Source organism: Diospyros lotus, chromosome 15 (assembly GCF_014633365.1).
Source record: "Diospyros lotus cultivar Yz01 chromosome 15, ASM1463336v1, whole genome shotgun sequence".
NCBI classification, from domain to species: Eukaryota; Viridiplantae; Streptophyta; class Magnoliopsida; order Ericales; family Ebenaceae; genus Diospyros; species Diospyros lotus.
Genome location: NC_068352.1, coordinates 22,314,697 through 22,336,849, shown reverse-complemented (window position 1 = coordinate 22,336,849; position 22,153 = coordinate 22,314,697). Strand labels below are relative to the sequence as shown.

Here is a 22,153-nt window from a genome sequence, read left to right as displayed (position 1 = left end):
AAAGTTGAAAATGTTATATTGTAATTCAATGATGATTAACCCTACTTTTTTTAATTCCGCCTCTCAAAGTAAACAACAGGACTACTTTTTTTTAATGCAATGATGATTAACCTTATCTCTTATTCAGATGCCTCTCAAATCCGTTTTGGAGTCCGAATATTAATTAATGTTCACAGATGTATATATATTTATGTGTGTGTGTGTGTATCATCGTTCTTGTTTTCTCTGTGGAATTAAGATCATCAGCCAGCTTAGATGGACACTGCAAGTGCAAGAGAAGAGCAGCGGCATCAAGAACTAGAGAAGCGTCTCCGGAAATGGAGTCCCCCAGAGGTTCCTGTTCACAGCATTTACCATAGAAAGAGCTTCTTCAGCTTCTGGCGAGATCCAGACTACGAGATCCATAAACTCAAGAAGACGGTGCCGATCCGCGGCGAATACGTCGAGCTCCACTTACTCGACACGCAAGCCGTTCGGCATCACATGACCAAGTACGAGTTCCTTCATTTCGGCCTTGTCCAAGTCGCCGTGAAGCCTCTCACCGCCGCCGGCTTGGACTGCTCTGTTCTCGTCTGCCTCCGCGACTGTCGCCTCCTGAAATTTGGCCAGTCCCTTCTGGCGGTGGCTCAAGCTTCTCTCCGCCACGGACCCATTTATTTTGACTGCTATCCAAGCTATCCGGTGTCGCTTTCGGACGCCGCGAAGCCCATGACTTCGACTCTCAGCATCAAAATTGGGAGTTCCCGGAATGTCGAGCTGAGTTCATCGGATATAGCCGTCGAGTACAGGGTTTACTATCGAGTAGCCAACAATGCTTTTTACGGCTCAAAGAAGTCTCGCTCCGTCGGGGAGACTACTTTCGTGGAGACCAATCTGGTGGGCGGCGGCCGTGCCGTTCCGAGGACTATCCAGTTTGATTCGTTTGAAGTGCCGGAAAGATGGATGGACAGAACAGAGTCCACCAAGAATCGCGATTGACAAGTTATTCTACGAAACAAGACAAATTGATAGATAGACTTATAAAATAAGAATTAAAAGATTAAAATATCCTCATTCATATTGTATTAGAAAAAATGCAATGCAATGTAAGTGATAATATTTTAATCTTTTAGTTCTCATTCTTTAAGTCTGTCTATCAACTTATTTGACTCTCAAAATTTTTTTTACGATTGACACTTGCATGTAAGTATGGATCGTTTTCATTTGTAGTTTCCTGCGTGGTTTGTAACTTTGCATGGATTAACGCAATTACCAAAAACATAATGATTGGTAATTGCTCCTCCAATTTAATATGTTACCAAAGCTCAACTCAAGTACTTACAGGAGAATACTCTTAATTGGTTAAGCGACTACATTTGTTCAAACAATTAAAAATAATAATAATATGAATTGTGTTACTTATACCAGCGAGAATGACACGTTTAGACTTCATCATCGATCATTAAGTCACTATGAATGAGAGAAGATCGGGGTTCATGAAGCCAGATCGGACTTCATCCAGAGACTGTAGCGACGAGGCAATGCAATTTGACTGAGGATATTTTTATTATCTGGCACCGTCGATTATCCTCTCGATAACTCAATTATTTGTAGAAGTAGTATTTTCCTGATAATATTAAAATGGAAGAAAGAGTACTGTGGAGATTATTTTTTAACATTCTAACTTAAATAAGGACAAGAGCCACGTCTTCATATATAATGAAAATCACATACATAAATATATTGAGTCCAATTAATTTGTTTTTGAGGAATTAAGGATGCCATCTCTCAGCCAAGCAAGTGAAAAATAGGGAACTTTTCAATCGAGCCCCTTATATTAAAATACAAGAGAATAAAATACACATTATTAATTTATTATACTATTTTAACTTTACAAAAGGTTAAAATCCCTATTCAATACTTAGTCCCCAAGTAAAATTTAAAAATGTGTTAGATGATTCAATAATTCAATTTTTATATTAATTTATCCACCACATTCACCACTTCACACACACACACACACACACACACACACACACACACACACACACACACACACACACACACACACACACACACACACACACACACACACACACACACACACACACACATCATCATCATCATCTTCTTATTGTGTTTCTAAGTACTGGACCCAGCACTGATGGACAGTAGTCAGGTAGCTTAAGAATATTTTGTGATTTAGTAAGAGTTATTTTGGTGATTTTTTAATAATATAAATAAATATTAAAAATTATTTAAAATTTATTTTACTTATTTTTTGAGATATAAAATTATTAATTAAATTTGTATATTTGACTTTAGAAAGTAAATTTCTTTTAATTGATAATATAGACAAGAATAAAAGATTTGAAAATGTAAGACTTGAATAAGCAAAAAATGTGGAAAGTCCATAAATTGGTCTTACAAAATAAAAAGTCATAGATTAGAATATAGATTTATATAAGTTAATTATTATTTTTGTATATATCTATAGATGAGTGGTAAATTTATAAATAAATATCTAATACCTTTGAATTATTGTAGTTATATCACTATTATAATAGTAATATCATCATAATGATATTTTTTTTTGTCCATTGTTTTTCTCAATTTAGGTTTTTCATATTAAAATTATGTGCTTATTTATGTGTATGATGGTTTGATCCTACTTTGTTTTTTATCCTAAATCCTAACACACCCCTCTCTTCTGTTGGTAAGCTTTCTCCCCTTCTCTTGTTCTTCTATTTGTCTATGGCCAATGGTTTCGTGATGGGTAATGAGTTCATTGCCTAGGTTCGCAACACAGATATGGGTTCGCATGTTCATCTATATTAATTATATTTTTTATTTGAGTACTTTTTTTTTTCGCCAAATTCCCAAGGCCTATGTTAATTTGAATCCATACTAATGTATTTGTCCTTTTTTTTTTTCCTCTTTTAACTTTTGTTTAGTAAATCGTAAGTTTTATATAAGATTGTTAATTAATTCATAAAAAATTCATGATTTTTTTTTTTTTATAAATTTTAAAAATTGTTAAGATTTGATAAGTTTTATATGAGTTTGGAATTTTACTTATCATGAAATATGGAATCAATTGATTTCATGTTTGAAAGGCCAATCAAAGTTATAAATGGATTTCTCTCAACTCTATGCAAAGTATTTTTTCTTTTTCTCACTAATAAAAGATTCTCACATTCTATCAAAAAATTTAAAAAGTAAATGAAAACTTTTGATCCTTTCAAGTTTTCTTAGTATTGCTATTGTTGCTAGACTACAACAATTGAATTTGTATGTAGGGGAATCTCAACAAATAGTCGGTAGGACTCGATGAGACGAAAAAACGAGGAGTCATCGGAGGAGATATAGGTAGCCAAGGGCTTGACCCGTTGTTCGAGGAAGGGAAATGATGGAGCACGGGAGAGGCATGGTGCCTCGGATGGGTCTCTGGGGAATGCCTATAGAGTCTGCGGATGACTCTTTCGGAGGGTCTGCAAGATAGAAGACAATCAGAAGGCACACATGGATTTTTTTCACGTAGGCCCTGCGATACTTAAGTCAGTATATATGTTATGAAAAAGTAAAGGTGTAGTAAGATGCAATATGCTCATGTGTATCACGTGGATGAGATCCCAGGTACACTATGGGGAGGTGCACGAGTAACCAATATGAGGGAACTATGTAAATGGACCCTTCAAGTGAGTGATGTTGAGAGGTAGAGAGAGAAGCTCTGTGGTTGGAATGGCTTGCTTGAAGTCGAAGGGTCGATGAACATTTATAGAGGTTAACCATGACTAGGACACGTGATTGGCACGTGGCACACGGATATAAGGAGTGCATGACTTTCCCGTTGCATTTGGTGGTCCTAAGGTTAGACATGCATGGAGGGACCTATGCGAGAATCCCTTATCGGGCATGGTCCTTAGAGGAAGGAAAGCCTTCGGAGCCTAGCCTTATTGCCATAAGGCAACGATGAGAGAGATCTTGGGGGGTTTTTGGATAACCCAGGAGGTCACCAAAGGCTTGACTAAAATATAAAAAAAATTAAAATTTAGCGACAGGTCAACCTCGTCGCTAAAAAATAAAAATAATTAAATAAAATTAAATAAAATAATTCAAATTTAGCAATGGGTTCCACCCTATCGCTAAAAAGTAAAAAAAAAATAAATAAAAAAATAAAGAAATAAAATAAAAAATTTCAAATTCGCTAAAATATAAAAAAAATTAAATAAAAAAATTAAAATTTAGTGATGGGTCAACCCCGTCACTAAAAAAAGATAATTAAATAAAATAATTCAAATTTAGCGACGGGTTCCACCCCGTCGCTAAAAAATAAAAAAATTTAAAATAAAAAAATTCAAATTTAGCGATGGGGTTGACCCCATCGCTAAAAAATAAAAAAAAAAGTTAAATAAAAAAATTCAAATTCGCTAAAATATAAAAAAATTAAATAAAAAAATTAAAATTTAGCGACGGGTCACACCCGTCGCCGCTAAAAAATAAAAATAAAAAAATAAATAAATTAAAATTTAGTGACGGGTCAACCCCGTCGCTAAAAAATTAAAAAATTAAATAAAACTAAATAAAATAATTCAAATTTAGCGACGGGCTCAACCCCGTCGCTAAAAAATTAAAAAAAATTAACAAAAATATTTCAAATTTAGCGACGAGCTCGTCGCTAAAAAATAAAAATAAAAATAAAAATAAAAATAAAAATAAATAAATTAATTAAAATTTAGCGATGGGGCCAATCCCGTCGCTAAAAAATATAAAAAATTTACATTTAAACATATTATAATAATTTTTACTGACATTAATATTAGTAAAAATTAAATTAATAATTTTTAAATATATTACAAATTAAAATTAAAATAAAAACATATTTTTTCACTGCTAATATAATAGTTAATAAAGTTTTATTTGAATTGATAATGAAATAAAATTAAAATTAATATTCATTTCCCTTTACTAACATTAAATATTAAAATTAATATTACTAAATAAGTTTATGAAATTTTGGTATATAAATATAATTCTAAAATATTTGGAAGAGAATACTATAAATATATTTTATGTATAACAATAAACAAGAAGGCTTCCAGATTGGTTGGCTCGAGCGTTAAACTTGGTCATGAGAGGTTAGGGGTTCGAATCTGGTAGAAAGCTTGAGAATAATAGTTGGAGGAGTAAAATCCAGCATTGCCACGCGGTGAGCAAAGGCGCAGCCATGTGGCGCACATGGGAGGTCGGGGCTTGGCACGCGTTGAATTTTGAATTTTGGGGTTGAACGTAGCAACGGAATTAACGACGGAAAGGTACTTGTCACTAAATCCGTCGCTAAAAAATTTAGCAACAGAATTTTTCATCCCTAAAACGCTAATTTTTTGTAGTATGGGGTGTGTCCACTCTCAGTCCTGCCACTTGAGTACCATAGGGTGAAGTTCATCTTAGCCCCGTCCCAAGTGGGTCACATAGCATTAATCTTTGGCACGCATCCCGAGTGTTATCACTCAAATGCCACACACAGGTTGACAACCCATGTCTCACATGGACAACACATAAACATGTCAACGCCACAACATAAAACATGCATCATATAAACTCAACATTTCAAAGCATGAATTTATAACGCTCGAAATTTAATGTATATGCATAAAATAATTTGGGACAAACCTCCCACATGAAAACAACCTTCCAAAGGTTAAATTATTCACATGCAACAAAACCAGTTTTTCCGATAGAACCACTCACCTCGAATGTATCTTAGAACACCTCGAATAACGTGTCCGACTTCGATTTTCGTGCCCAACCTTAAAATTTGCACAAGTCACTCCGTCTTAAGTCTCAAGGCACCCTAATCATCATGTTCATTTAAGTAGGCATCAAAACCTATTTTTTCTCATAATTTTCTCAATTTTTTCTATTTTCTCCTATTTTTCTCACTAATATTCTAAAATAAATATCTCCACAACATTTTTTTCAAATATTTTTGAACCAAAAATCCTAGAATAATATTCTAAGCATTTTAGAAAAAAAATGGAAAAATACCTCACAGGCATGCACCCCCATGGGCCAAGCACGTGAACTGTGCGTAGCAGCAGCAGGTGAAGGCCACACGCTCTTTCTTCTCCGACGAGCTCCTCGCCGGCGGACGACTGGAATCCTTCTCCGACAACACCAACTAGTAGCCCTCTCCAAGTCGATCACGAAGGTACCCTTGGGTGCCCGAAACAACTACCGGAGGGCCTCCAAATCGAGTAAAACCAGACCCGATCCAACCATCGCGCGCAACTTTCTAGCTAAGCCCGAATCGCCTTTAGACGCACTCTAAAATGCCTCAAATTTTTCAGAAACTCTCATATTGACTCAAGGATCGAAAGCCCCTTATTTGTTTCCTTCGATTCACCCTCAAGCTAGAGCAATTTGTTGCTCTAAAATTAGCCAAAAACCCTTGCTATTTATAGGCCAAATCCGACCCCCTTGTGGCCAATCACCGGCCATAGCTTCTCCCACACGCCTCTTAGACCATCCTTGGCCATCCCCTAACGAGATTTGGTTTCCATTTCTCTGGATTTTCAAGCCACGCTTGCGACCTGTAGCGGCCCTCTCCCAGATCATCTCGCTAGCATAGGAAATCCGAAAGGAGGTCGTCACAAAATGGACACAGAAATAATAACTCGGATTTCTCACCAATTCCCTTTTTTTTTTATACTTGCTCACTGATCATCAGGAGCCAAAATAAAACATCTCTACATTTGCTCACTATCAATAGGAGCTCAAATTAAATATTACACACCCTTAACATTATCATCTTGGGCTTACCGCCCATACATTTTTCAAATAAAGGGCATTAAGGTTCTAACAACAAATTGAACCCTCTATTTCCTGCCCTCAACATTACACCCATAGATCTTGAGGCTGGGACATCCCTGTACACAATTAAACCCAAGCTCTAGCCTCATTGGACTCGCCCTCAGCAATAGCTTATCCCTTACCTGGAATGACATGAATAAGCAAGGTGAGCCACAAGGCTCAGCAAGTATATATTTCAACATATAAACAATAGAGTCAAGGCATGGATAAACCAAAATGGAATAGACCCGACTTCCCAAGTACGAGTAGCATTTCCCATTAGATCTCATCATTATTATCATTCTCATGCCATTGTCATTATGCATTTCATGCATCATTTCATTTCTCAATCATTATGATCATTTCCATGCCATTAGCATTATGCAATTCATGCATCATTTCATTTCTCAATCATTATAATCATTTCCATGCAGCATATCGGCCCTTAAGGCCTCTCATTCACATGCATATATACATATACATAAAAAAATCATTTAGCCATTCACTTGGCTTGATCATTGCCTACCGGGTCTATGGCCACCTTTCCCATGTCAGACGCTCTTTAGGATATCCTTTTCTCACCCGCGGTACATAGCCGCCGCGCAAAATAATAAGTGTGCAAATAATAATATCATGCAATGCTCATGTAGGTTTCAAGTGAACATATCGAACATGCTTCATTATAAGCAATATTCTCATCTTAATCATCATGCTCACTTAGACATTTCAAGATTGTATCCTCACATGAGCCAATGATATTTTCATCACATGATTTCGCACCATTCATTGAGATTCATTTCCATACCATAAATGATAGTACCATGCAATGCTTATGAATGTTTTCAAGTAAATATATCGACATACTTCATTATTAGAAATGTTCTTATCATGATCATCATGCACATTAGACATTTCAAGATTATATCCTCACATGAGCTAATGGTATTTTTACCACGAGATTTAGCATTATTCATTGGGATTCATTTTCATACTATTTCTCGACGCCAAACAAGTTGATTACATGAATTCACCATTAACAGCTCGTGATTTTTATTTTTAATTCTCACCATTAATTAACTTCCCCATTTTTGGAATGCTTACATATCCATGAGATGGTTTTTGAAGCCAACTAAGACGTCACAAGAGCTTTGGGGAAGAATTTCAAGCATTAGAAAAAAATTGGACCAAAAAGAAAGAATCATTGCATTCTGTTGGTTGACCGAATAAAAGAGTTAGTCAACCAATGAAAAAGGCTTAGTCGACTAAATAGGGACTTGGTCGACTAACAGAAGCTTAAATTATCACTTGGTCGACCAACTGAAATCACTTGGTCGACCGACAGAAACACTTGGTCGACTAACAGAGGCTTATTTTATCACTTGGTCGACCGACTGAAACCACTTGGTCGACCAACTGAAATACTTGGTCGACTAACAGAAGCTTAAATTATTACTTGGTCGACCGACTAAAACACTTGGTCGACTAATAGCCCACTTGGTCAACCGACTAAAACACTTGGTTGACCGACTGAAGAACAAAACACATACTTGGTTGACCGATAAAAATACTCGGTCGACCAACAGAGGCCTGAAACTTAAAAATAACAACAACAACAACCCACAAAACTCAACATCCCAAGCAAGATACACCAAACCTTGCTTCTCTAACATTCCTAATCAATCAAGTGTCATTCCTTTAAGAATTTAGGGTGAACTAGACCCTAACGAAAACTCTCAAAAAGACCCATCAATGATAAAACACAAGAGTTAAAGAAATGAGAAAATAATCCACCGATCAATATAAACTCATGATTAGATCTTTTAATAAAATAGAAAATTCGAAGACAAGGGAACCAAGAAGGAAACCAACTTGACCCAAGAGAAAAAGAACCAAAGTTTGCATTATCAAGGAGAATCAACGTGAACTTGTAATGTAAAAGAAATAGAGTAGAGACTTGCATAACCAAAAAGAAATGCAAGAAGAACTTGCCTTTGATGAAGAAAAATCCAATGGAGAAGAATGCACCCAGCTGCAACTTCACTTCAAGCTTCCCTGGACATGAAAATGGAGAAAGAGAAGAAGAGAAGGAGAAGAAGAAGAAAATGATGAAGAGAGTGGCCGATTGGGAGAGAAGGGGAGGAAAGAGAGAAGAAACATGGAAAAGATAGAAGCATGGGAGAGGAATGGCCGCCCATCAGTTTTCCAACCACTCCCTTGGCCAATTTACCATTTTTCCTCTCTCTTTTACAAACATACCACAACTCAATAAACCCATTTTGGTCTTTTGCCTCTTTTTCTTTTCTTTCTTACTCCATAATACTCATAAATTCATTTATAATAATACCCATTTATGAAATTCCCATTTCACCCTCACCTTTTTCAATAAAGCAAGGACCATTTGGTCACTTTGTATTTTACAATTCTTTTCTTCTTTTCTTTTAATCCACAAAATACAAATGTATATATTTATATATATATAATTTCATTTATTAAATTCCATCTCTCATATTTTACACATGGGCCTAAGCCCAATTCAAAAATCCACTCATACACTTACATGGGCCCAAGCCCAACTCATTGGCTCAATTAATTATAATGGCCCATTTCCATTAGCCCACCAAAAGGGCCTCAACATAACATTAAGCCCGATGGGCTTCACAACCATACAACACGTGCAATATATACAAAATCTCCCCTTGGGGTCAACCTAAGTTTCCAAAGACCAATCCATAAATTCAATACATCATTTATTTATATAATTTTTGCCACATCAAGATATGCACATATATATATATAAATATATATAATACCCATGCCCATTTTACTAATTGCCCAATTCATTTTAGGCCCATGGGATTTCTCTAAACCCATCACATTCACGGACCTTAAACACTTGGCCCAAATGGGCAACCCAATTCATGAATTTAAATACATAAATTTTGACACTTAAGAATATTTCCCAACATTCGATTTAATAAAGCAAATCTCCAAATTTTCGCAATTAAAATATTAATAAACTTTTAGACCCACTAACGGGTCGTTACATGACCAGATCGGCCATGCCTATGCAGATTTTTTAGAAATTACACTTTGGCTCCCCTTGAAACTTTCTTTTGCATTTTGGCCATTATCCTTAAGCCCCTGATTTATCCAACTATTCCACTAAAACCTATAAGATCTATACCCTTCATTCCACCCCCGAAGACTCAGAAAAACCATCGTTTTGACCTTTCTCGGTTAAAATTAATAAAGTACACTTAGGCTTGATTATACATAAGATCATATGCTGACCGAAAATCCTTATGTTCCTTCTCGAAACCTCTTAAGGGTTGTTTATTATATTTAATATAGCCTTACTCGGGGTCTCGTTGACTTCTCAGGAATCCTCTACCATTATTCGGTTTCTCAACCTGAATCCTAGTTGTACCGAAAACTGTTTCAGATCCGATTTCTTTCTATGCCATAAATCTTATCTCGGGACACTCGTTACTGATGTACTATTTTCTTTAGGCATCTAAGCCCCAGGGTACTCCCTACAGTCGATTCGATGATTTATTTTTACTATCAAATTATTTTTTGGTATTTTAAACTCATCTAAATTACATGGAAACTTCATGAAGATATGGGGTATTACATTGATGTCGTTATCAGTTAGTTTCATATCATTTGTATTTTGTTACTGTAAGGGCATTTTTGTAATTTAACTATATCAGTTCTAAGTTATATTTAAGGGTGAGATCTCAATGAGTAAAAAGGACCGATGAGGTTTTTCTATCCCATTCGTGTATTTTCTCTTTGTTATGGTATTAGAGCAAACCCTCAAAACCCTAGACTTGATTCGCGTTCTCTATCGATCTTTGAAGCTGTGAGTTCTAGGTACGGTTTCTTTCTTCTTAGATCAACATCGTGTGTTGTTTTTTTTCCGGTGTCATTGTGAATCTCTGTTGTTCTGAGTTCTGCAAATCGGTATTACCGTCTCTCTTTTTCTTCACTTTTAGCGATCACGAATCTTGCGATCTTATTTAGTTATTGTTTTCCTTTCCTTCAAATCTAATCAATCGCTCATTCTTGTTTTATGGTGACTTCATTTCTGGAAATTTCTTCTTCGTCAATGAGCACCTCTGCTATTGATGATGCCTTAGGTCCTTATTTCTTGCATCATTCTAATAGTCCTAGATTACTGTTGGTTTCTCAACCACTAGCTGGAGACAACTACACATCATGGAGCCGCATGATGCTAATTGCTTTCTCGGTAAAGAATAAATTAGGTTTTGTTAATGGCTTGATTTCTTGACCACCAGGTGATGATCCTCTTTTCAATTATTGGATCAGAAACAACAATATTGTGATCTCTTAGATTTTAAATTCCATCTCTAAAGAAATATCTGCAAGTGGGATATTTTCTAAATCTGCCTATGATATTTGGAATGATCTTAAGAAAAGATATCAACAGTCTAATGACCCTCAGATATTTCAGCTTAGGAGAGAATTGATGATCTTAACACAAGACCAGGTTATCTGTTAGTGTTTTTTTCACAAAACTTAAGATCATATGTGTAACAACCCACTTCTTCAGGGCGTGTTATGCCTTACGAAATTTGGTCTTTTTTTTTTTTTTTTCTTTACATTATCCTGAAATTCCCTAAGACCTTATCTAGTGTGAGATATCTACACTAGAAAATAAATACAAAGCGGAAGCTAAATCGAACCTGCTCATGGTAATGCATATAATAATAACTAGACATGTCATTCATTACAAAGTTAATTCATAAGCGTCTGACAATAAATACAATGTACATAATTCTTAAACTACTCATATTACAACATAACATGGTACATTTGCTCGCTTCTTGACGTCTCGCGTCACTACATATCACCAATCTCGGAATCATCTCTGTAAGTCCCGACTAGAACGTTGAATGTTCCAGGGGCGAACCCAAGTTAGATGATGAACCATCTAAGTAAGGGTACATAATGCTATGTCATGAGTGTATGCAATGTCTTTCATCGTAGGTGTCAACTGCACCTCTCATGCTACCTACCATTTTAGCGGCCACCTCTTTCGAAGCCGGGGTGTATGGGTGCACCTTTAGCAAGGCAACGGTGCCAATTCGTACTCCCTACGGCCTCATATGCGTGTGATTAATGATATCAACGTGTATTTATGCATTTCATAGTCATGTATGCAGTCTACGTGATGGAGACATATCAGGGCATGTCAATACGATGAAAACATTTTCGAGGAAGTACCACTTACCTTCTCAACTGATCGAGCTACCTCGATATCCGCGCCTGTCTCAAAATTCATGCATTGCCTCAATTTGCGTGCCAACCTCAAAATTTGCACGAGTCTTTTTAACTTCAGCCTCAAAGTATCCTAATCACCATAATTATTTAAATAAACGTTAAAACCTATTTTTTTCATAATTTCTGGCATTTTCTAAAATTTTCTCTCTATTTCTTCCTATTTTTCCTCAACAAATCCATATTAAATATTTCTAAAATATTTTCTCCAATATTTCACTACGATAATTCATAAAATAATATTCTTGAATTTCTGGAATTTTCTAAGGAATTTTACTCACCTTAACTTAACATCTGGGATTTCCTTGATATGCCTGCCATATTCCCGAAACGTGTGCTCGGGTCGTTTTTCTCACTAAAATCTCCGGGATATCACCGAAACATAATTCCTATTTTCTAGAATTTTTTTTGGGATTTTTCTAACATTTTCTCTATTTTTTCCTAATTTTTCTTTCTTTTTTTCTTTTTCTTTTTCTTCTTCTTCTCTTCCCTCCTCCTCCTTCTCCTTCTCCTTCTTCTTCTTCTTCTTCTTCTTCTTCTTCTTCCTTCTCCTTTCTTCCTTTCCTGCCTCCCGTGCGACCACTTGCAACTCTCGGCTTCAGCTCGTCGCCGCCGCGAGCCACTGCCAGCGCTGCCGCCGCCGCCCGCGCCATGCCCTTTGCCGCCGCAGCCTCCTTCGTGCGCTGCAACGCCAGCGCGCCACCCCTGCCGCTGCCGTGCGGCTGGCTTGGCCGCCTTCGGCCGGTGCCTGCTGATCTCGTCCGCACCACTTGCCTCGCCTTTCGTCGCAACTGCTTGTTGCGCGTCGGCCATGGCTGCCGAACAGCAGCTTTGCTGCTGCTGCCATGGCCGATTTCGGCCCTCCCTCTCACTCTCTGTCTCTCTCTCTCTCGAATTGCCTAGCTCAAGCTCGATCTCTCCCTTGCTCTCTATCACTCTCGATCTCGCACTGCCTCTCCCTCGGCCACCTCATTCGGCCACGATCACTGCCAATTTATAGGTAATGGCTTCACATAAATATCACTGTTACAAGCTTGCCCACCACGCACATCATTTAATATGAAAATCTCCACAAATCTTGCTGCGATATCCTTAAATCTTGCTGCCACAATCTCCTTATTTTGCGGCCAAAATCTCGGCTATTAAAGATTCACAGAAGCTTTGCGAAGCCATTACATTTGCAGCATGGGCAGCCTCACAGCACACACAACACATTTTATTCATATATATATATATAACTACATTAATATATATAAAAAATTACATAATTAATTTAAAAATTATACATTAAACCCTAAATTTCATCCTTATTACACTAGTGTATATCTCTAATTGAAGCTTCAGCTTAAATCTCAAATTAATTTGCATTATAATATTGAAATTCCATAATTAATAATCCAAATCTTAGCTGAAAATGACGATTTCGCCCCAGTGTCCTCATCGGGCTATCGTTTAATCCCGAAACCACTGAAGGGTTGCTCATTACGCAAAATTGGAGCCCTCCTAGGGTTTCCTTGATTTTTCGGGAGCCTCCTACGATGATTCGGTTTTACAGCCTAATTAGCAGTTGTATTTTAGCTGTACCAAAAACTGTTCCCGATGCGATTTCTTTTGATACCATAATTTCTAACTTGGAACGCATATTGAGACCATATCATTTTTCTTAGACAATTTCACTCCAAGGCATTCCCTGCGGTTGATCCGGTACTTGAAATTGCTATAAAATCAATTTTTCAGTATCCTAAACTCATCGAAATTACGTGACAAGTCATACGAACATGGGGTATTACAATATGGGGAGAACTTAGCAATTATAGGCCAAACTGCTCTTGTGGAAGATGTTCATGTAGTGGTATAAAGGCCGTAGCATATCATTATTACACTGAATGTGTAATGTCATTCATAATAGGCCTAAATGATTCTTATGCACAAGTTAGGGGACAACTGTTGCTAATGGATCCAATTCCTCCAATTAACAAGGTGTTTGCCCTAGTTACTCAAGAGGAAAATCAAAGGAATATTCATACTGCTGTTAATAATTTTGATTTGGTCACATTCTCTGACAAACATGACAATAATAGGTCAAATCAAGGTAGATCTCAAAAGAAGGAGAGGTCCATATGCAGTCATTGTGGTTTTACTAGGCATACAATTGACCAATGCTATAACTTTCATGGATATCTTCTTGGGTATAAGCCGAGACAGAGAAACATTACTTTTAACCAGATATTCCCTAACCAACTGAAAAATCCTATTGTGAGTTAGGTTTCTGGATCAAATTCTAATTCTTTTTAGAGTCGAGAAGTTAAAGGTTTTATGCAATCGTTAAGTCCTCAACAATATCAAAATTTGTTGAGTGTGTTAAGCTCACATCCCACCATTGCTAGGACTATCAATGCAGAACTTGCTCTTGATGTCTTTACTTCTGATTAGACTTCAGGTATCTATTTTCCTATCTCTGTTAGTTCTTTGCTTAGTAACCCTCAATATTGGGTTTTGGAATCAGGAGCTACAAGTCATGTATGTTTTAGTCTATCATCCTTTGTTGAGCTAAAACCTATTTAGAACACTTATGTTACCCTTCCGACCACACACGGATCTCAGTGCTCTATATGGGCTGTGTTAAACTTACCTCACATCTGGTGTTAGATAATGTCCTTTATGTGCCTCAATTTAAGTTTAATCTCATATCTCTGAATGCATTGGTTGAAAAGAATACAATGAGTCTCAATTTTACCCCTTATGTGTGTGTTATTCAAGATATACACATTTTGAAGATGATTGGCAGGGGTGACTTAAAGCTGTAACTGATATGTCTGTTAGTACAAAGGTAAAGTTTGTTCATCATGCCATGGTAGCTAATGTTATTACTAAAACTACATGGCATAAGAGATTAGGACAACTTTCTTTTAAGCGGCTAGACTTAATAAAGGATCAATTACATTTTCATGATACTGGCGGTGATATTTGCTCTGTATGTCCATTGGCTAAGCAACAACGGTTATCTTTTGTGTCAAATAATCAATTGTTAAAGTTTGCCTTTGATTTAATTCACTGTGATACTTGGGGGCTGTATCATACACCCATTTATGCTGGACATACATATTTTCTCACCTTTGATGATTGTGCGAGGTTTACTTGGGTTTTCCTTATGAAACATAAGTCTAAGGCTAAGACATTGTTCCTAAGTTTTTTTCCTTGGTTGAGACTCAATTTAGCAAGGTGATTAAGAAATTTAGGTCTGACAATGCTCCCAAATTGAGATTTGCTGATTTTTTTGCTTCTGAGGGAGTCATACATCAATTCTTGTGTGTAAAGAGGCCTGAACAGAATTCTGTGCTTGAAAGGAAACATTAACATTTTTTAAATGTGGCTAGGGCACTATACTTTTAGTCCTGGGTTCCTATAAAATTTTGGGGTGATTATATCCTTACTGTTGCATATTTGATTAACATATCACCTACCCTTCTTTTACACTCCAAAACCCCCTATCAATTGTTGTATCAAACTCTCGTAGACTATTCTTCATCCAGTGTTTTTGGTAGTCTTTGTTTTTCCTCTATATCTTGCCCTCGCATAGATCCAAATTTCATCTTAGGGCCAAGGCTTGCATTTTTATTGGCTATCCACCAAACATCAAAGGCTATAAGCTGTATGATCTCACATCAAAATCTATCATCATCTCTCGGGATGTCTAATTGCATGAGCACATATTTCCCTTTCATTCTATCACCTCTTCTGATGAGATAGTGAACCTATTTCTTGATCTGGTTTTACTAGTCCTTATACATGATTTGATTCCTTTTTCCTCTTTGCTTACCACTTCTCACAATCTTCTTAAACCTATTGTTGATACATCTTCTTCTCATTCCATTTCCCCTATTCTTATCTGTAGGTCTTCTCAGGCTACTCGGCTACCTACATATCTACAAGATTTTCATTGCAACCTTTTATCTCATCACTCACCTCTTTTGACCAAAACTTCATCTCATTTCCATCATTATGTCTCTTATTCTAAACTTTCTTCTAGTCACAATTCTTTTCTTCTTCAAGTCTTTGCTGATTTTGAACCTCAATACTACCACAAAGCAATTACGTATGCCTATTGGAGAGATGCAATGAAAGTTGAATTAAATGCCATGCATCTTAATCACACTTGAAGTGTTACATCCTTGCCTTCCCACAAGCGTGCTATTAGGTGTAAATGGGTTTATAAAATTAAATACAAATATGATGGTTCTATGGAAAGGTACAAGGCTCGCTTGGTAGCTAAGGAGTATACAGAACAAGAGGGGTTGAATTTTCTTGATACATTTTCTCATGTAGAAAAATTGGTGACTGTTAAGGTCTTGCTTGCCCTAGCTACTAGCCGTAAATAGGTTCTTACTCAATTGGATGTGAATAATGTCTTTCTTAATAGGGATCTTTTTGGGGAAGTCTATATGGAATTACCACTTGGTTACAAGCCTTCACTCTTGATTGGCAATAAAGGGAATAAATTAATTTGTCAGTTACATAAGTTTATATATGGGTTAAAATAAGTTTCAAGAGGCAGTGGTTGTCAAAATTTTCTCAAACTATTCTTTAGTTTTGGTTTACACAATCTAAATCGGATTATTTTCTCTTCACCAAGGGTAGTGGTTCTTTATTTGTGGCTCTTTTGGTCTATGTGACATCATACTTACCAGTCCTAATCTTTTAATCATCAATGATCTGAAATCTTTTCTACATAGTTAATTCAAGTTTAAGGATCTTGGTCATTTGCCTTATTTTCTTGGTCTAAAGATTGCCCAGTTTGCAAAAGGGATTTTCTTCTCTCAAAGGTACTATACCTTGCAGCTTTTGGAAGATTCTGGTCTCTTAGCCAGCAAACATGCTTCTGTCCTAATGATTCCTAATCTAAAGCTTATATAGTGCTAGTGAAGGGGATTTAGTTGCGGATGCTTCTCTCTATCGTAGGCTCATTGGTTATTTACTCTATCTTACAGTCTCTCGATCGGATATTGCTTATGTGGTTCACAAACTCAGCCATTTGTGTCTAATATCCTCGAAAACCTCACCTAGATGCTATCTGTAACTTATTGTAGTATCAAAAGGTTGCTCCTGGTTAGGGATTATTCTTTTATGCTACTTTTTATTTGTAGCTTCGTGTCTTCTCTAATGCTAACTGGGGATCTTGCTTAGATTCTCATCAATCAGTCACTAGACATTGTGTTTTCCTTGGAGCATCTCTGATTTCCTGGTGTTCAAAGAAGTAGGCTACCATTTCCCATTCCTCAGCTGAAGCTGAGTATCGAGCTTTGGCTTTTAGTACCAATGAACTTACATGACTTACTCAACTTTTCTCAGATTTACTTTTTTGTGATAACCAAGTTGTTGTTCATATTATCACTAATCTAGTGTTTCATGAGTGTACCAAGCATATTGAACTTGATTGCCACTTTTTTCGTGACAAAATCGTTACTGGACAAATCAAGCAACTTCTCATTCAATCACAACACTAGCTGGAAAATGTTTTTACTAAAGTTCTCCTAGTTTCTCAACTTTTCCCACTATTGTCCAAGATGGCCATCATCAATATTCATGGTTCATCTTGAGGGGAGTAATAGAGTTGTAATTTTTGTTGTATTTTATTTTCTGTTTTGTATTGTATTTTACACATTGATGTTGTTGTTTGTTAATTTCTTATCATTTGTATTTTTGTTGTTGTAAGGGCATTTCTATAATTTGACTGTTTAGTTCAAGGCTATATTTAAGGCTGAGATCTTAATGAGTAAAGAGGATCGATGAGGCTTTTCTATCCTCTTTGTGTATTTCCTTTCTATTACTCCGCTTACTTGACACACAAGCTGTTCGGCATCACATGACCAAGTACGACCGGCTACCTCCATTTTGGCCTGGTCCAAGTCATCGTGAAGCCTCTCACTGTTGCTGGTTTGGACTGCTTTGTTCTCGTTTGCCTCCGTAATTGTGTCTCCTCAAGTTTGGCCAGTCCCTTCTAGTCATGAAGCCTCTAGACTATTGTAGTGGTCGCTTAAATGGTTGGATGTGTACTAGTGAATGCAAGACATTTTAAGGTTAAACTCTGAGTCTGCGTTCTCTTTATTTTTCAATTTTCAATTTTGAGTTTTGAATTCATTTTCAATTTTCTATTTTGGTAGTTTATTTTTAGAAAATTAAAAATGCGTTCTCTTTGTCATTTTGAAAAACTATTTATTAAAATAGAAAATTAGAAAACGCATTTTCTTTGAAATTTTGAAAATAATTTTTTAATGATATTTTATTTAATAAATTTGATTATTCAGTAAATTAAAAATATTTAATGTTAATATATTATTAAAAAATAAATACATTTTAAAGTTAATGAATTTTGTAATATTTTTTCTCATTATAATAATAAAATATGAATAAATAATAAATAAATGTGTTTTGATTTTAGAGTTTGTTTCGAATGAAAATACTCAAAACAATTTTTTGTTGTTTTGATTTTTCTTTATAATTTTGTTTTTGTTTTCAAAAATATATTTTTAAAAACAGAAAAAGAGAACGCATTTTTATTATTTTAAAAAATCAAAAACTAAAAATGATTTGAAAATAGTAAAAAGAATGTAACCTTAACCACTTGAAGTTGTCTCTTATTTAGGTTTTATGTGATTTTTGGTCATCCCTTTATTTGGGTGGGTTTAAGGGGTAAAAAAGTTAATAATGCTAACCCTAGTAATAGACTCGAGTTTAATGGGGTGTATATGTACTAATACTAATATTAATTTTTCATATAAAAATATATTTTAAAAGTTATGTCAAAAATTATGTATTTATCTTTAAAAATAATGAATCCTACTAAAGCAACTGATTAAAGCACCTTATTGTTTTAAAAAGAAAGGGGGAACCCACTTTAATCAAATACCCTTTTTCTGAAAAAATATAATCATTATTTAACAATACAACAATAATAAAAAGACATTAAATATGAAATTATTTTTTATATTGATCTAAATTGATATCTATATATTCTTTTTTTGGGTGAAATATGAAATTATTTTTTATATATTATAGTCGAGACCCCATGTCTCGATAACTTAAAAAAAGACTAAAGACTTCACATGCATAGCTAGTTTTAATATGCTTTTGCACAAAACAAATATTTTTCAATAAATAATTATTGTTGAAGATATGTCCGAAAGACGGACCTGTAATCTCTTTTCTCTAAAGTATTAGTAATATATTATTATCATATTATTTTTATAATACAAATTTAAAACTCCTTTTTATGTGTCATAGACCCAATTAATAAACTTAACGGGGAATTTGAAGTGAAATTCTAAGTAAATCTTGTCGAAAATCTCGTATACGTTCAAATGCTGGTTAATCTCAAAATATTATATATATTTATCACAAATTTTTAATTTAATTATAAATAAATAAATCTTAATTTTTTAAAAATAACTCACCGGACTTTACTATCTCCTTTAAATACAAAAATATTTACATAAAAAATATTATGCACCATTTCATGATTATTTAAAATAATTTTTTAATATTTAGATTCTATTATTATATCTAAACAACCAGATTATCAATGCTTAGTCCCCAAGTATGGTTGGAAAATGATTCATTGTAATTCAATGATGATTCAACCCTACTTTTGTTGATTCCGCCAATTACATGGAAGCCATGGGAACCACCTTATCTCTTATTCAGATGCCTCTCAAATCCGTTTTGGAGTCCGAATATGAATGAATGTTCACAGATGTATATATATATATATGTATGTATGTATGTATCATCGTCCTTCTTGTGTTTCTCAGTGGAATTAAGATCATCAGCTAGCTTAGATGGACACTGCAAGTGCAAAAGAAGAGCAGCGGCGTCAAGAACTAGAGAAGCTTCTCCGGCAATGGAGTCCCCCGGAGGTTCCTATTCACAGCATTTACCATAGAAAGAGCTTCTTCAGCTTCCGGCGAGATCCAGACTACGAGATCCATAAACTGAAGAAGACGGTGCCGATCGGCGGCGAATACGTCGAGCTCCACTTACTCGACAGGCAAGCCGTTCGGCATCACATGAGCAAGTACGGGTTAATCCATTTAGGCCTGGTCCAAGTCGCCGTGAAGCCTCTCACGGCAGCTGGCTTGGACTGCTCTGTTGTCGTCTGCGTCCGCGACTCTCGCTCTCTCAATTTTCGCTGGTCCCTTCTGGCAGTGGCTCAAGCTTCTCTCAGCCACGGACCCATTTATTTTGACTGCTATCCGAGACATACGCTTCCGCTGACAGGTGCTAAGATGCCCAGGACTTGGACTCTCAGCATTAAAATTGAGAATTCCCGGAATGTTGAGCTGAGTTCATCGGATATAGCCGTCGAGTACAGTGTTTACTATCGAGTAGGCAACGATTCTTTTTCTGGCTCAAAGAAATATCATTCTCTCCCCTTCGGGGAGACTACTTTCGTGGAGACCAATCTGGTGGGCGGCGGTGGCAGTGCCGTTCCGAGGACTATCTGGTTTGATTCGTTTGAAGTACCGGAAGGATGGATGGACAGAACAGAGCCCACCAACAATGGCGATTGACACTTGCATATAAATATGTATCCTTTTTATTTGTAGTTTCCTGCGTGGTTTGTGCGCTTGCTCGCATGTAATCTCTTGTTAACATGGAATCATTGAGAGTGCAAGCAACGCAACCACGTTACTTTTTGCATAAAAAATAGGAGAAATGCACACTTAACAGCTTGGGGTGACGCAATTACAAAATATTCGTACTTTAGTGACAAATTTTTTCTGTCGCTAATTAGAGAAGTCTCGGTGACAGATATTTCGTCGTCAATTTTTTTAATTCTTTTTTTAAATTTAGCGACGAAATATTCCATTCTAAATAATTTTTAATATTTTTATTAAATTTTTTGATTTAGCGACGGAATTCTTGGTCGCTAAAATAATTTTTATTTTTTTAAATATATATATTTTTAATTTTTTAATCAGCGAGGAAATTTTCGTCTTTGATTTGTGCCATCACTAAATTCCATCGCTAAAATTTAGGGATGCCATTTTTAGCGACGGGAAGTTGTCCGTTGTTAAATTTTTTAGCGATAGATATTGATGTTTTAGCAACGAATATTTCCATCGCTAAATGCTGTTTTTCTTGTAGTGCGTGTTCAGTTACACCTCCAATATTTTCAAGGATAATGCTACATGAACAAAAGTTTGGACAACTTGGTGAACAACTCTAATTTTTCGTGATATTTTGATAAACAAAAGTTTGGATAACTTGGTGAACAACACCAATTTCTTACGATATTTTGATATCAAAATATCACGATATTTTATATCCAAATTTTTAAATGCCTGCCCATATTTCTCTTTATCCTTCCTCCCCCCTCTCTCTCCTTCTCCTTCTCTTGCCTCACTCTTCTGCCTCCATCGTCCGCCTCTATCCGCCTTCGCCTTCTTCCACCCGTGCCTCTACCTCCGCCTCCTTCTATGGGTCTTCTATTCTCACCCGCCGCTTCTCTCATTTCACCGTTTGCCTTCGCCGCCGACGCCTTCATCTCCTTCTCTCTCTCTCTTTCTCTGGGCCTCCATCTTTACCGACGCCTCTGCTGTTCGCTGTCCGTCTCCACCGTTTGTCGCCATCATGTCCGTCTCCCTTCTCTCTCTCTCTAGGTCACTAACACATATAAATATATAATATATTTAATAAAAATATATTTGAATATAACTTTCAGTTAAATATAGAGATATAAATAAATAATATATTTTGGTTTAAAAATATTTTTATGTTATTTATTTTTATTATTTGCATAACATGAAATATAATACTATAATTTTATACAACTTTACATATAATTTTTGACTTTTGTAAAATGTTGCATATAATTTTTAACTTTTCTATTTTTTTTTTACTGATGACGAGTGAATCTCAACTATCCATTCATTTTTCCTATCCAATGCCTATCTTGTAAGATTTTTATTAGTTCGTAGAATATAAATGCTGCATTTATAAGCAAGCATGTGGGTGGTCT

General features: G+C 35.8%; 1 protein-coding gene across 2 annotated transcripts in view; it reads left to right on the top strand.

Moving 5' to 3' along the window:
- Positions 1–237: 237 nt before the first annotated feature.
- The window catches only part of LOC127791905 (uncharacterized), a 41,458-nt gene continuing 19,542 nt past the window's right edge, over positions 238–22,153 (top strand). Inside the window, exon 1 of one of the 2 annotated variants that reach the window (XM_052322079.1) lies at positions 238–333. In XM_052322079.1, coding sequence (XP_052178039.1) covers positions 256–333 — 78 coding nt within the window. In that variant the 5' untranslated portion in view covers positions 238–255. Of the gene's footprint in view, positions 334–19,875; positions 20,049–22,153 lie in introns of those variants that run through there. The other variant, XM_052322078.1, reaches the window with a different exon arrangement.